Source organism: Nerophis lumbriciformis, linkage group LG02 (assembly GCF_033978685.3).
Source record: "Nerophis lumbriciformis linkage group LG02, RoL_Nlum_v2.1, whole genome shotgun sequence".
NCBI lineage: Eukaryota > Metazoa > Chordata > Actinopteri > Syngnathiformes > Syngnathidae > Nerophis > Nerophis lumbriciformis.
The window spans coordinates 21,357,213-21,370,185 of NC_084549.2; the positions used below are offsets into that span (position 1 = coordinate 21,357,213).

At 42.4% G+C, this 12,973-nt stretch overlaps 1 protein-coding gene across 1 annotated transcript in view; it reads right to left on the reverse strand.

Moving 5' to 3' along the window:
• The window catches only part of eys (eyes shut homolog), a 683,137-nt gene that overhangs the window by 189,345 nt on the left and 480,819 nt on the right, over nt 1-12,973 (reverse strand). The window contains exon 39 of the mRNA XM_061958758.1: nt 6,655-6,831. Coding sequence (XP_061814742.1) covers nt 6,655-6,831 — 177 coding nt within the window. The remainder of the gene's footprint in view (nt 1-6,654; nt 6,832-12,973) is intronic.

The window sequence follows — 12,973 nt, forward strand, 5'->3', positions numbered from 1 at the left end:
TTCCGCCCACACAACCCCAGGTGGGGGATAAAGAAAAATGTTGTGGCCAAAATAAAGGGAACATTTCTGCCCTCCCCCGCCCACCCCTACAGAGAGTTCCAGACCGCAGGGAGCGCGTCTGGTATCCGCCCCTTGAGGGGGGGGCTGGGGTCGGGAGCTGTGTAGGTGGGGTGGCTCTGCATCACCATGTCAAGCCACAGCCTCCCTCACGGCCGCCACCACCAGTCTACCGACCTGTCAAGCCACAGCCTCCAGCACGACCGCCCTCACCAGTCTACCGACCCGCCAAGCCACAGCCTCCAGCACGGCCACCACCACCGGTCTTTCACCATGCCAAGCCGCAACCCCCAGCTAGGCCACCTCCACCTGCACCAAAGCTAGCACCTGTAGCTGCTCCACGGCTAGCACCTGTAGCTACTCCACGGCTAGCACCTGTCGCCGCACCAACTCCACTACGCCAAGACCCACCACGCCAAGCTCCGGTACCAGCTCCACGACGCCAAGTGCCGCCAGTCGCAGCTCCACGACGTCAAGTGCCGCCAGTCGCAGCTCGACGTCAAGTGCCGCCAGTCGCAGCTCGACGTCAAGTGCCGCCAGTCGCAGCTCGACGTCAAGTGCCGCCAGTCGCAGCTCGACGTCAAGACCAAGACCCGCCATGCCAAGACCAAGACCCGCCATGCCAAGACCAAGACACGCCATGCCAAGACCAAGACACGCCATGCCAAGACCAAGACACGCCATGCCAAGACCAAGACACGCCATGCCAAGACCAAGACACGCCATGCCAAGATCAAGACACGCCAAGCCAAGACCAAGACACGCCAAGCCAAGACCAAGACCAAGACCCGCCAAACCAAGACCAAGACCAAGACCAAGACCAAGACCAAGACCAAGACACGCCATGCCAAGACCAAGACTCGCCATGCCAAGACCAAGACTCGCCATGCCAAGACCAAGACTCGCCATGCCAAGACCAAGACCCGCCATGCCAAGACCAAGACCCGCCATGCCAAGACCAAGACCCGCCATGCCAAGACCAAGACCCACACCAAGACCAAGACCCACACCAAGACCAAGACCCGCCATGCCAAGACCCACACCAAGACCAAGACCCACGCCGAGCTTCGCCGCTGGACGCGTCACGCCGAGCTTCGCCGCCTGACTTGCCATGCCGAGCTGCCACGCCTGCCAAGTTGACGACGCGCCTGCCTCCTCGTCGGCCACGGATATGGCCGCTACCTGGTCGCCCGCCACGCCAAGTGCGCCCACCTCCCAGTCGGCCACGGATGTGGCCTGTCCCGGGTCGCCCACCTCGCCTGCTGCAGCGGCGTTCCACTCGCCGCCGCCACATGACTATGCCTCGATGGATTCGGGGCCACTTGGGCTGGCGACCCACCGCCATGTCCCCCTCCCGCCCTCCCATGACTCTTGTTAAATTTTTTCTTGGACATGTGGGATCTGTCCGTAAGGGGGGAGTTCTGTCATGTCTGTGTAATCATGTTTTGTCTTAGTCATGATTTGTTTAGTTTCTGGCTTTTTCACTCCCTTGTCTTGTCACCATAGTTACCCATTAGTTTCACCTGTCATGTCACGCACCTGTTTTGAGTCACGCACCTGTTGTTAATCATGTCTGTGTTATTTAAGCTTTTCATTTTCTGTTGTTCGTCCTGGAGTCATAGCCTTTCTCACCCTGCTATCCTCGCATTTATGCCCCCTGTCACACTCTGTCCACGTCTGCGCACTTCATGTCCATGCCAAGTAAGTTTGTTTATTATTGCCACAGTTAGTGTTTTTTATTGTTCATAGTTTTTTGCCCACGTGCAAGTCGTTTGTTTTCATTAGTCAAGTTTGTACATCCGCCTTGAGCGCGCCTTTTGTTCTTTTGAGTGTTATTATTAAAAATGTATTTACCTTCAAGCCATGTCCGATCCAAATCCTTTTGCATCTTGGGAAAACAAAAACTCCACAGTCCAAGTCATGACACCAATATTTGTACACAAATGAAATGTTAATATCAGAATGTCATTCAAGATTGCTTTTTAACGTTTTAACTTATGTCCAAAACCTGCTAACAGTTGTATCTAAAGTAAAGGGATGTTAGCACCTTTTGAGAAAAAAAGAGGAACATTGAGGAAAAAAGTAAGTACATTTCTATCAGCACAAAGTGCTGGCACTCAAACCCCGAAATACATTTTTGAAAATCAAGACGACATTTCCTGCAATTGGGTGCATTTCTACACTATATTTTATTTTTACCTTTGGAGTTATTGTCATCGACCAACCTCTTTTGGCTGTCTTTCTGACACTTAAATGTCCCATGTAATGTACCACAGAGTGTTATGATAAATTACTAACATTATTATCATTGAAAAAGTAAAATACAATTCTATAACATGCATGCAAAGAAATGAGAAAAGGTTTCCCATTTAGCAACTCTATCCTATAACCACGCCCCCTCTGGTAAAATACTTCCGGTGTCATGACTTCTGTTTACAATCCGTCACATCAAAAAATATACAACTAATAAATACTCTACAACTGGTTCGGAACTAACAGTGTTCGGATTGTAACTATGTAAATACAATTAGCAGCAAAGTAGACTGCTGTCAAGGTTGTGGCTCGGAGAGCAAACAGAAGCTGGTTTATTTTTATGTACCGTATTTTCCGGACCATAGGGCGCACCGGATTATAAGGCGCACTGTCGATGAATGGTCTATTTTTGATCTTTTTTCAAATACAAGGCGGACCGGATTAAAGGGCGCATTAAAGGAGTCATATTATTATTATTTTTTTTTTCTAAATGTAAAACACTTCCTTGTGGTCTACATAACATGTAATGGTGGTTCTTTGGTCAAAATGTTGCATAGATTATGTTTTACAGATCATCTTCAAGACGCTTTCTGACAGTTGCTTCCGGATGCGCCGTTTTGTGGGCGGTCTTATTTACGTGGCTCACTTTCGACAGCGTCTTCTCCCCGTCATCTTTGTTGTAGCGGTGTAGCGTGCAAGGACGGGGGTGGAAGAAGTGTCAAAAGATGGAGCTAACTGGGACTAACGCGGACTACAAAGGCAGACGCGTGCAATTTTTCAGGACTTATACAGATCCCAAATACAGATCAGCAGGTACCAAAAGGTAAGAAAAGTTGCTTTTGCATAATATTGCAAAACAAAACGCCAGATAATATGTCTTACCTTATACACCATAATAATACTTGTATGTTTAATGCGCCGACAATCCATCAAGCAGTGTGGCTTAATAGCTTACCAAAGTCGTACTAAAACATTTTGATACATTTTTGAACGCCGTGTGTAATGTTCTATATTTTCAATGGAACATATAAAATGTTGGTGTTGTTTACTTGAGTCATATTACTATCATAGTGCAGTCTACACGTATCTCTTATGTTTGACTGCCATCTACTGACTTGTCATTACACCATGTACCAAATAAAATTGCTTTGAGGTCGGTAGGCAAAACCAGAATTATTCCTGACATTAGGCGCACCGGGTTATAAGGCGCACTGTCGGGTTTTGAGAAAAATAAATAAATAAATAAATAAATACGGTATACCATATAGCACACTGCAATCTACTGAGTTCAGATAAATTCCACGTGTTCTAAAATACTGTATAAAGTGTTTCAGTCAGTTAATATAAACATCTTTGACATTCAAGATGTTATTGTTACCGAACGTAATAGCGTATACAATAAATAAATGAAAAATAACATCACAGTTACTTTGCTAACTAATTACTTTTTTAAGGTAAAATGACCGACACTTTATATCAGATGCAAAACCTAAACAATAGACCACAGGCCATTCGTGCTTATAAAGATAACATGTTTTATCATGTTTTTTCTAAAGTGGTACCATTTACTTCACAACTACTGTACTGCAAATAAAGCAACGTTCGAAGCACATTTGGACAACGCCCGGGCAGACAAGCAGTTTGTGTGGATCTGTGTGAAACTTTGAACAATGTCAGCTACAGTGATACCTCAAATTAAGAGTGCTTTGAGATAAGCACTGTCTCTCGGCCAATTGTTATGCTTTAAGTTGCAAGCAAAACATTTAGTTACAAGCATTCCCGCCATTAGTTGGGAAATGTCACAGTAAACCTCGTAAAATCCGCCAAAAACATCTGGTCTTACTCACTAGCAATAGCTTATAGATAGAGATCAACATAACTTTGTTTTTCCAACCACGGGAAGAAGAAGTGGATGATATTCATTGAATGAAAGAAAGAAATCATCAAAAACACGAGGGGTCGCAAACTTGGCAAAGCAATTTGAGCGTATCACTCCCAGTACGCACCATACTGAAGTAGAACGAGTCAAGAATACCAAGAATGTTACAAAAAAATCTAAAAGGTGGAAATGTATCTTTGAAAAGCTGCTGCTGGTGTCTTTGACTGAGAAGTAGTTGGAAGGAGATACTGAAAAGGTCCACTTTACAATGTGATTATTATTAATTTACTTCATACTTGCCAACCCTCCCGGATTTTCCGGGAGACTCCCGAAATTCAGCGCCTCTCCCGAAAACCTCCCGGGACAAATTTTCTCCCGAAAATCTCCCGAAATTCAGGCGGACCTGAGTGACGTGTCGACAGCCTGTTTTCACGTCCGCTTTCCCACAGTATAAACAGCGTGCCTGCCCAATCACGTTATAACTGTAGAATGATCGAGGGCGAGTTCTTGGTTTCTTATGTGGGTTTATTGTAAGGCAGTTTCATTAACGTCCTCCCAGCGCGGTAACAACACACAACAACAGCAGTCACGTTTTCGTCTACCGTAAAGCAGTTCGTCTGCCGTAAACAGCAATGTTGTGACACTCTTAAACAGGACAATACTGCCATCTACTGTGCATGCATATGTGACAATTACATCTACGGCTTTTAGAGAGTGCAGTGCACTACTGCGCACACAACAAGGAGACGAAGCAGAATGCATCATCAGAGAGGGTGTTCAGCATGGTTAGAAAAATAGTGACAGAGAATAGAACAAGGATGGACAATTCAACCCTTAACTCAACAATGAGTAGATGAGTGTTATGTGTGTGTGTATATGTGTACATAAATGAACACTGAAATTCAAGTATTTCTCTTATATATATATATATATATATAATAAAATAAATATATATATATACATATATATAGCTAGAATTCACTGAAAGTCAAATATTTCTTTTATATATATATATATATATATATATATATATATATATATATATATATATATATATATATATATTTATATATATATATACATACATATATATATATAATATACTTTACTCCTCCCATCTTAACCACGCCCCAACCACGCCCCCCCACCTCCTGAAATCGGAGGTCTCAAGGTTGGCAAGTATGCTTTACTTCATAAAACTATTGTAGTTGTTTGTAATACATTCTATTGTATTGTTTGTATACAATATTACCTATTAAGAATTTACTTTGATTTAAAAAGGTATGTTACATGTTTGTTAGATGTTAAAAATGTGTTTAAAGGGGCCAAGAACAGATTCAATGGATTTCAATTAATTTCAATGGGAGACGTTGATTTGAGATACAAGTGTTTGAGTTCAGAGCTCTGTCACAGAACCAATTAAGCTCGTAAATTGAGGTAATACTGAATGGGAAACTTTTCAAAAACATTTTTTTTTTTTTTCCATTGAGATAAGTGTTTGTGTACGTACACCCTTAGGCAAGTGTTTGGGTGGCACAGTGGCTGTAATTGTGAACACTGAAACATGGTGGAAAGTCCCTCGCAAGATTTGTAAGTGGTACTTGGGGATTAACGGCGTGCTCAGTGCTGAGATGCACAAGCATTACCCGTCATTAAATACCACAAGGAAAGTGCCTCACTGGCCCCATAATGCATCTGGATCGTCGGCTACTAGGAGCCCAAAGAAGGCTCCGGCAGATGTTAAAAAGCCCACAAGAGTCCTGATCTCAATATGAGTCAGTGAGTCTTCCTAAATACTACGACCACCTTGCCTGCCAAGTACTTAGAACTATCGATTCTCATACGCATATTTGGAAATGATGTTGCGTTCTGTTTTGTTTATGTTATGGGAATTCTGCTGAGTAAGATGAATGACTCCCTTAAAAATAAGGTGTGGAACACTTTGATGAGCCAAAGCAGTACCAATATAAATATTAAAAGTAAATATGGGTAAACAAGCATCGGATTAGAGGGGAGACACCACCAGCATGGCAATGAAGGCGCTGGAGGCATCTGCTTAGCTTTGCAAAATTGACTGAACATGATTTCACCTTAAGGTCTCTAATACATCTTATATTTGGTCATTGAGTAATTACATTTTTCATCAATATTCATAGTAATGCATGGAGCATTAGTTACTTTTTATCAGAATTAATCTTTGGGATTTGTTTTTAATGGAAACTATGAATATAACTTTTGAGCTGCTTATTATTATTCAGACGAAAGTAGCACCTAAGCAGACATTAATATTAAAAATTATGAAAATGAAATTTGAACGAGCAAGGACATCTGCAGGATAAAAACAGCGACATTGAATACAATCAGCATTATTGGAAATGGACAGAAATGCATATTGCTCTTGCTTTACTCTGAGCTTGCCGTAGCGCTACGATGCTTTCAGATTCAGACAAAAAATATATACTTACTGTAAAGAATGGTGCCCTGTGTAGACCAAGTTTTCATAGTCAAATGGAGAGTAACGGCGGTGTCCTTGACAGTAGAGGTTACATTATTGCTGGCGTCAAAGGACTGGAGGATGGATGCCAGGGACTGCAGCTCCAAATACGACGAACCATCGAATGACGGGATGTATACTTTGATATCTGTAAACGGAAAAACAAACACAACATAAAACCTACAAATTTATTGAAAAATATATAAGCTAGTGGATCTGTGGTCTCTGAACCGAGGATGTCGTTGTGGCTTGTGCAGCCCTTTGAGACAATTGTGATTTAGGGCTATATAAATAAACTGATTGATTAAACATTGATCTCACTTTTTTGAGAATTGATTTAATGCCCCCTCTGGGTAGAAATACAAAACCTAAAACCAGTGAAGTTGGCACGTTGTGTACATCATAAATATAAACAGAATACAAAGATTTGCAAATCCTTTTCAACCTATATTCAATTGAATAGACTGCAAAGACAAGATACTTAACTTTCGAACTGAGAAACTTTGTTATTTTTTGCAAATATTAGCTCATTTGGAATTTGATGCCTGCAACATGTTTAAAAAAATCTGGCACAAGTGTCAAAAAAGACTGAGAAAGTTGAGGAATGCCTTTCAAACACTAATTTGGAACACCCCACAGGTGAACAGGCTAATTGGGAACAGGTGGGTGCCCTGATTGGGTATAAAAACAGCTTCCATGAAATGCTCAGTCTTTCACAAACAAGGAAGGGGCCAGGGTCACCACTTTGTGAACAAATGCGTGAGCAAACTGTCGAACAGTTTAAGAACAACATTTCTCAACGAGCTATTGCAAGGAATATAGGGATTTCACCATCTACGGTCCGTAATATCATCAAAAGGTTCAGAGAATCTGGAGAAATCACTGCACAACGTGACCTTTGATCCTTCAGGCGGTACTGCATCAAAAAAACGACACCAGTGTGTAAAGGATATCACCACATGGGCTCAGGAACACTTCAGAAAACCACTGTCAGTAACTACAGTTTGTTGCTACATCTGTAAGTGCAAGTTAAAACTCTACTATGCAAAGCGAAAGCCATTTATCAACAACACCCAGAAGCACCACCGGCTTCACTGGGCCCCGAGTTCGTCTGAGATGGACTGATGCAAAGTGGAAAAGTGTTCTGTGGTCTGACGAGTCCACATTTCAAATTGTTTTTGGAAACTGTGGATGTTGTGTCCTCCGGACCAAAGAGGAAAAGAACCATCTGGACTGTTATAGGCGCAAAGTTCAAAAGCCAGCATTTGTGATGGTATGGGGGTGTATTAGTGCCCAAGGCATGGGTAACTTACACATCTGTGAAGACACCATTAATGCTGAAAGGTACATACAGGTTTTGGAGCAACATATGTTGCCATCCAAGCAACTGTTACGACCAGAATAGGACTTTGAACACAGATACAGGATTTCAGAAAGTTACTTATTCTCACAAGGGGAGGGGTCCAAAACGGGAGAAACCAAACAGGCTATCAAAACAGATCTAACCTGACCACTAAACTAGCAAAAATATTAACAACTCAAACGCTTCGGCTATGGAGGGAAAAAGGGGCTATGAACAAAAACTACCAAATACAACAAAAAGCGCTCCAACGCAGGCGATGCTAGGAAGCTAATCTTACCTGACAAAAGTTTACAAACAAAGAATCTCCCGTGGATCTAAAGGTACACAAAACGTGGCTATGGCTGTAGACAAGACTGTGGCAAAGGAACGCTGGCGGTATGCACAAGATACGAAACACTGCACAGGGGACATTTATACACATGAGGAAGGGTGACACAGGTGGGCACAATCAGGAAAGACGTCAGACCAGAGATACAGGAGGAAGGGCAAGTGATCTGAAACGAGAGGGAGAGTCAGCATTTCAAAATAAAACAGGAAATGACAAGACAACATGAAACCAGACGAAACCCAGACAAGACTTCACCCAGGTGTGACAGCAACGTCTTTTTCATGGATTGCTTGTTTCAGCAAGACAATGCCAAGCCACGTGTTACAACAGAGTGGCTTCATAGTAAAAGAGTGCGGGTACTAGACTGGCCTGCCTGTAGTCCAGACCTGTCTCCCATTGAAAATGTGTGGCGCAATATGAAGCCTAAAATACCACAACGGAGATCCCGGACTGTTGAACAACTTAAGGTGCACATCAAGCAAGAATGGGAAATAATTCTACCTGAAAATCTTAAAAAATTGGTCTCCTCAGTTCCCAAACGTTTACTGAGTGTTGTTAAAAGGAAAGGCCACGTAACACAGTGGTAAAAATTTCCCTGTGCCAACTTTTTTGCAGAGTGCTGCCGCCTTCAAATATTAAGTTATAGATTATTTGCAAAAAAAGAAAAGTTTCTCAGTTCGAACATTAAACATCTTGATTATAAGTTGAAAAGGATTTGCAAATCATGTCATGAGGAGGTTTTCACAGCTTACTGCGAGGTTTGTTCTCCCAGAATGCAAACAGACTCATCCGGACAGGACTTGAAGGTAGGAACATATTTAATAACCAATTAATCCTACACATCAGAAAAGACAGGAACCAAAACAAAAGGAAAGCGTGCTGTTCACACGAGAGGCTAAAGAACAAAAAAAAACTTAACGCAGGAAAAAAAGACGCTAACACTTAGCAAGAACTATGGACATGGAGAAACTGTATCAAGCTGTGGCATGAAACAGCTAACACTTACGTGGACACGGCATGAATCGAACAACTAGCATAAACTTGGAATCGGACATGAAAACGAGCAGCATGAATTATGGTATCGCATGAAACCAGCAATGACGCCAGGCCGACTGACTGGCAAAGACAGGCTTAAATAATGGTCTCTTGATTAGAGCAAGTGCGTGTCCCGAACACCAGAGGCAGGTGAAACTAACGAGTCGCCATGGTAACTAAAACAAACAAGGGTGCACAAAAACAGGAACTATGGAGTCTAAAACTAACAGAACATAACAAAAACATGATCCGGACCACGGATCATGACAAATCATTGTAGTCTGTTTTTATTTACAATGTACACAACGTGCCAACTTCACTGGTTTTGGGTTTTGTACTATTTGGGAGCCTAATAATATTTATTTATTAAAGACCTACTGAAATGCGATTTTCTTATATTAAACGGGGATAGCAGGTCCATTCTATGTGTCATACTTGATCATTTCGCAATATTGCCATATTTTTGCTGAAAGGATTTAGTAGAGAACATCGACGATAAAGTTCTCAACTTTTGGTCGCTGATAAAAAAGCCTTGCCTGTACCGGAAGTAGCAGACGATATGCGTGTGACGTCACAGGTTGTGGAGCTCCTCACATCCGCACATTGTTTACAATCATGGCCACCAGCAACGAGAGCGATTCGGACCGAGAAAGCGACAATTTCCCCATTAATTTGAGCGAGGATGAAAGATTTGTGGATGAGGCAAGTGAGAGTGAAGGACTAGAGGGCAGTGGGAGCGATTCAGATAGGGAAGATGCTGTGAGAGGCGGGTGGGACCTGATCTTCAGCTGGGAATGACTAAAACAGTAAATAAACACAAGACATATATATACTCTATTAGCCACAACACAACCAGGCTTATATTTAATATGCCACAAATTAATCCCGCATAACAAACACCTCCCCCCTCCCGTCCATATAACCCGCCAATACAACTCAAACACCTGCACAACACACTCAATCCCACAGCCCAAAGTACCGTTCACCTCCCCAAAGTTCATACAGCACATATATTTCCCCAAAGTCCCCAAAGTTACGTACGTGACATGCACATAGCGGCACGCACGTACGGGCAAGCGATCAAATGTTTGAAAGCCGCAGCTGCATGCGTACTCACGGTACCGCGTCTGCGCATCCAACTCAAAGTCCTCCTGGTAAGAGTCTCTGTTGTCCCAGTTCTCCACAGGCCAATGGTAAAGCTTGACTGTCATCGTTCGGGAATGTAAACAATGAAACACCGGCTGTGTTATCCGGCACACCAGTCAGGGGGTGCATTCTACGGCGGGGGTGCGTTATCCGGCACAACACCTGCCGCAATACACCGCTTCCCACCTACAGCTTTCCTTTTTGCTGTCTCCATTGCTCATTGAACAAATTGCAAAAGATTCACCAACACAGACGTCCAGAATACTGTGGAATTTTGCGAGGAAAACAGACGACTTAATAGCTGGCCACCATGCTGTCCCAAAATGTCCTCTACAATCCGTGACGTCACGCGCAGACGTCATCATACCGAGACGTTTTCAGCAGGATATTTCGCGCAAAATTTAAAATTGCACTTTAGTAAGCTAACCCGGCCGTATTGGCATGTGTTGCAATGTTAAGATTTCATCATTGATATATAAACTATCAGACTGCGTGGTCGGTAGTAGTGGGTTTCAGTAGACCTTTATATGTGTGCAGCGTGTTCTTGACACAACTTTCTCCAAATACATGTTCTTGACACAACTTTCTCCAAATAAAGAGCTTATTGCACTTGTATATACTGTAGCGGACACTTGGACGATGTGTCACCCTCAGCAGACCTCAGGTGGTGCAAAAACAGGTATTAGCACTCCCTGTTCTCTGCAGTCTATGTTAGCAGTCGAGCAATAAACCCACGTTTGGAAAAGCAACGAGTGTTTCCTCAAACACATTGGTAACTGCTACAATGCAGTTTTATTTTTCCTCATTGCTTGTTATAGTCACAGTAAACCAAGAGTTATGAGTACTTGTGGAGGCTTGTGTATTGTTCTAGCATGAATAAAGAAACACATACTGGAAGTCCCCCTGCCTCTCACTGCCTCCCTGACACCTGGTTTGGCTGCGAGACCCCTTTGTCACCCCTTATTCACAATCGCCGACCTGAATTGGTCGTCACAACATACAGAGTAAAATATTTCAAGAATATCATTGGTCATAGTTTTGTTGATTTCATTTAGAGATAATAATAACAATAATAAAAATGTTTTTTATTTTTATTCAGTACCCCATAACATTTGATAAATGTTCAAAAACGAAAGATATCCTCACCTTTGAATTGGTGTCTTGATTCAACTCCTGATGTCAAGTAGTTTTTGCATGATACAAGCCTTTTAATTTATATCACGGCGTGACCCCAGGATGCAGAGACAGGAGGCGATGTGCTGCTAAAAATATATTTTAAAGACGAAAACTCATGTAGCAAAAGTGTGGCTTCAGCAGTGGGACATATTTGAGCAGAAAAACTCAGCAAGACAAAATGCTGACAAAACAGGACTGTTTTCCGGTCTTCCTAAAAGGGTTATTGCACATTTACAACTACTCTGAAATGCAGCTGCACGTGTCCTGACGAAGACTAGAGGGCGGCCTGTATTACACCAGTTTTAAAATCTCTGCATTGACTCCCCATGTGTTTCAGGATCAATGGTAATATTCCTCTTATGGTCTATAAATGTTTTTATGGACTTCTTATCTTTCAGATTTGCTTTTACCCTACGAACCTTTGCGGACCCTAGAATCATCTGGCACTCATCTCCAAATAATTGCAAAAGTTGGGACACAAAGTCACAGGATGGCATCTTTCCAGGATTATGGCCGCCGTCTATGGAACACCTTGCCAGAGGACTCAGGGCTGCAGACAGCCTTCATGTTTTTAAGAGCAGGCTTAGAAAAAAAAACACCTTTTTGATTTAGCTTTTACCTAATATTTATTCATTTTGTTGAAGTCATTTGTACTTTACTTTGTATCTTATTAGTTATGCAATATTTTATTTAATTATATTTAGTATATATTTACTGTATATTTATATATATCTTTGTATGTTTTACTTGCATTTTATTCTTCATTCCCACTCATGGTTCTTACTATTTTACATGTTTTATTATTTTTACTTTCCAGCGTTCCTCAGAGGGAGCCATCTGTGGGAACGCTTTGTCTTAGCGTCCTGGTGGCCGTGGTCTGATGACCTCCTGGTGCATATGGCTCCTGTGATAGTGTTTACTCACCTGGCTCCTCTGTACTCAGCCATGCATTCATTTGTTCATGTGTGTGCGTATGCGTGTGTGATGATAGGGGATGTAGGTCATCGGGGTATTGTTTTTAAGTCTGTAAAGCACTTTGTGTTGCGTATCTTTTATGTACGAAAAGTGCATGTTGATTGATTGATTGATAGTAAAAACAGGAACAAAAACACCTCAAACAATGCAGATAAACACTCCTGATTGGCAATCAGAGACATGTGAGCCTCCTAATTGCTAACCCGGAACAGGTGAGGAGACCAGTGCTCAGATCAGAGGTTATTTCACCGCAAGACCTGTCAAAAC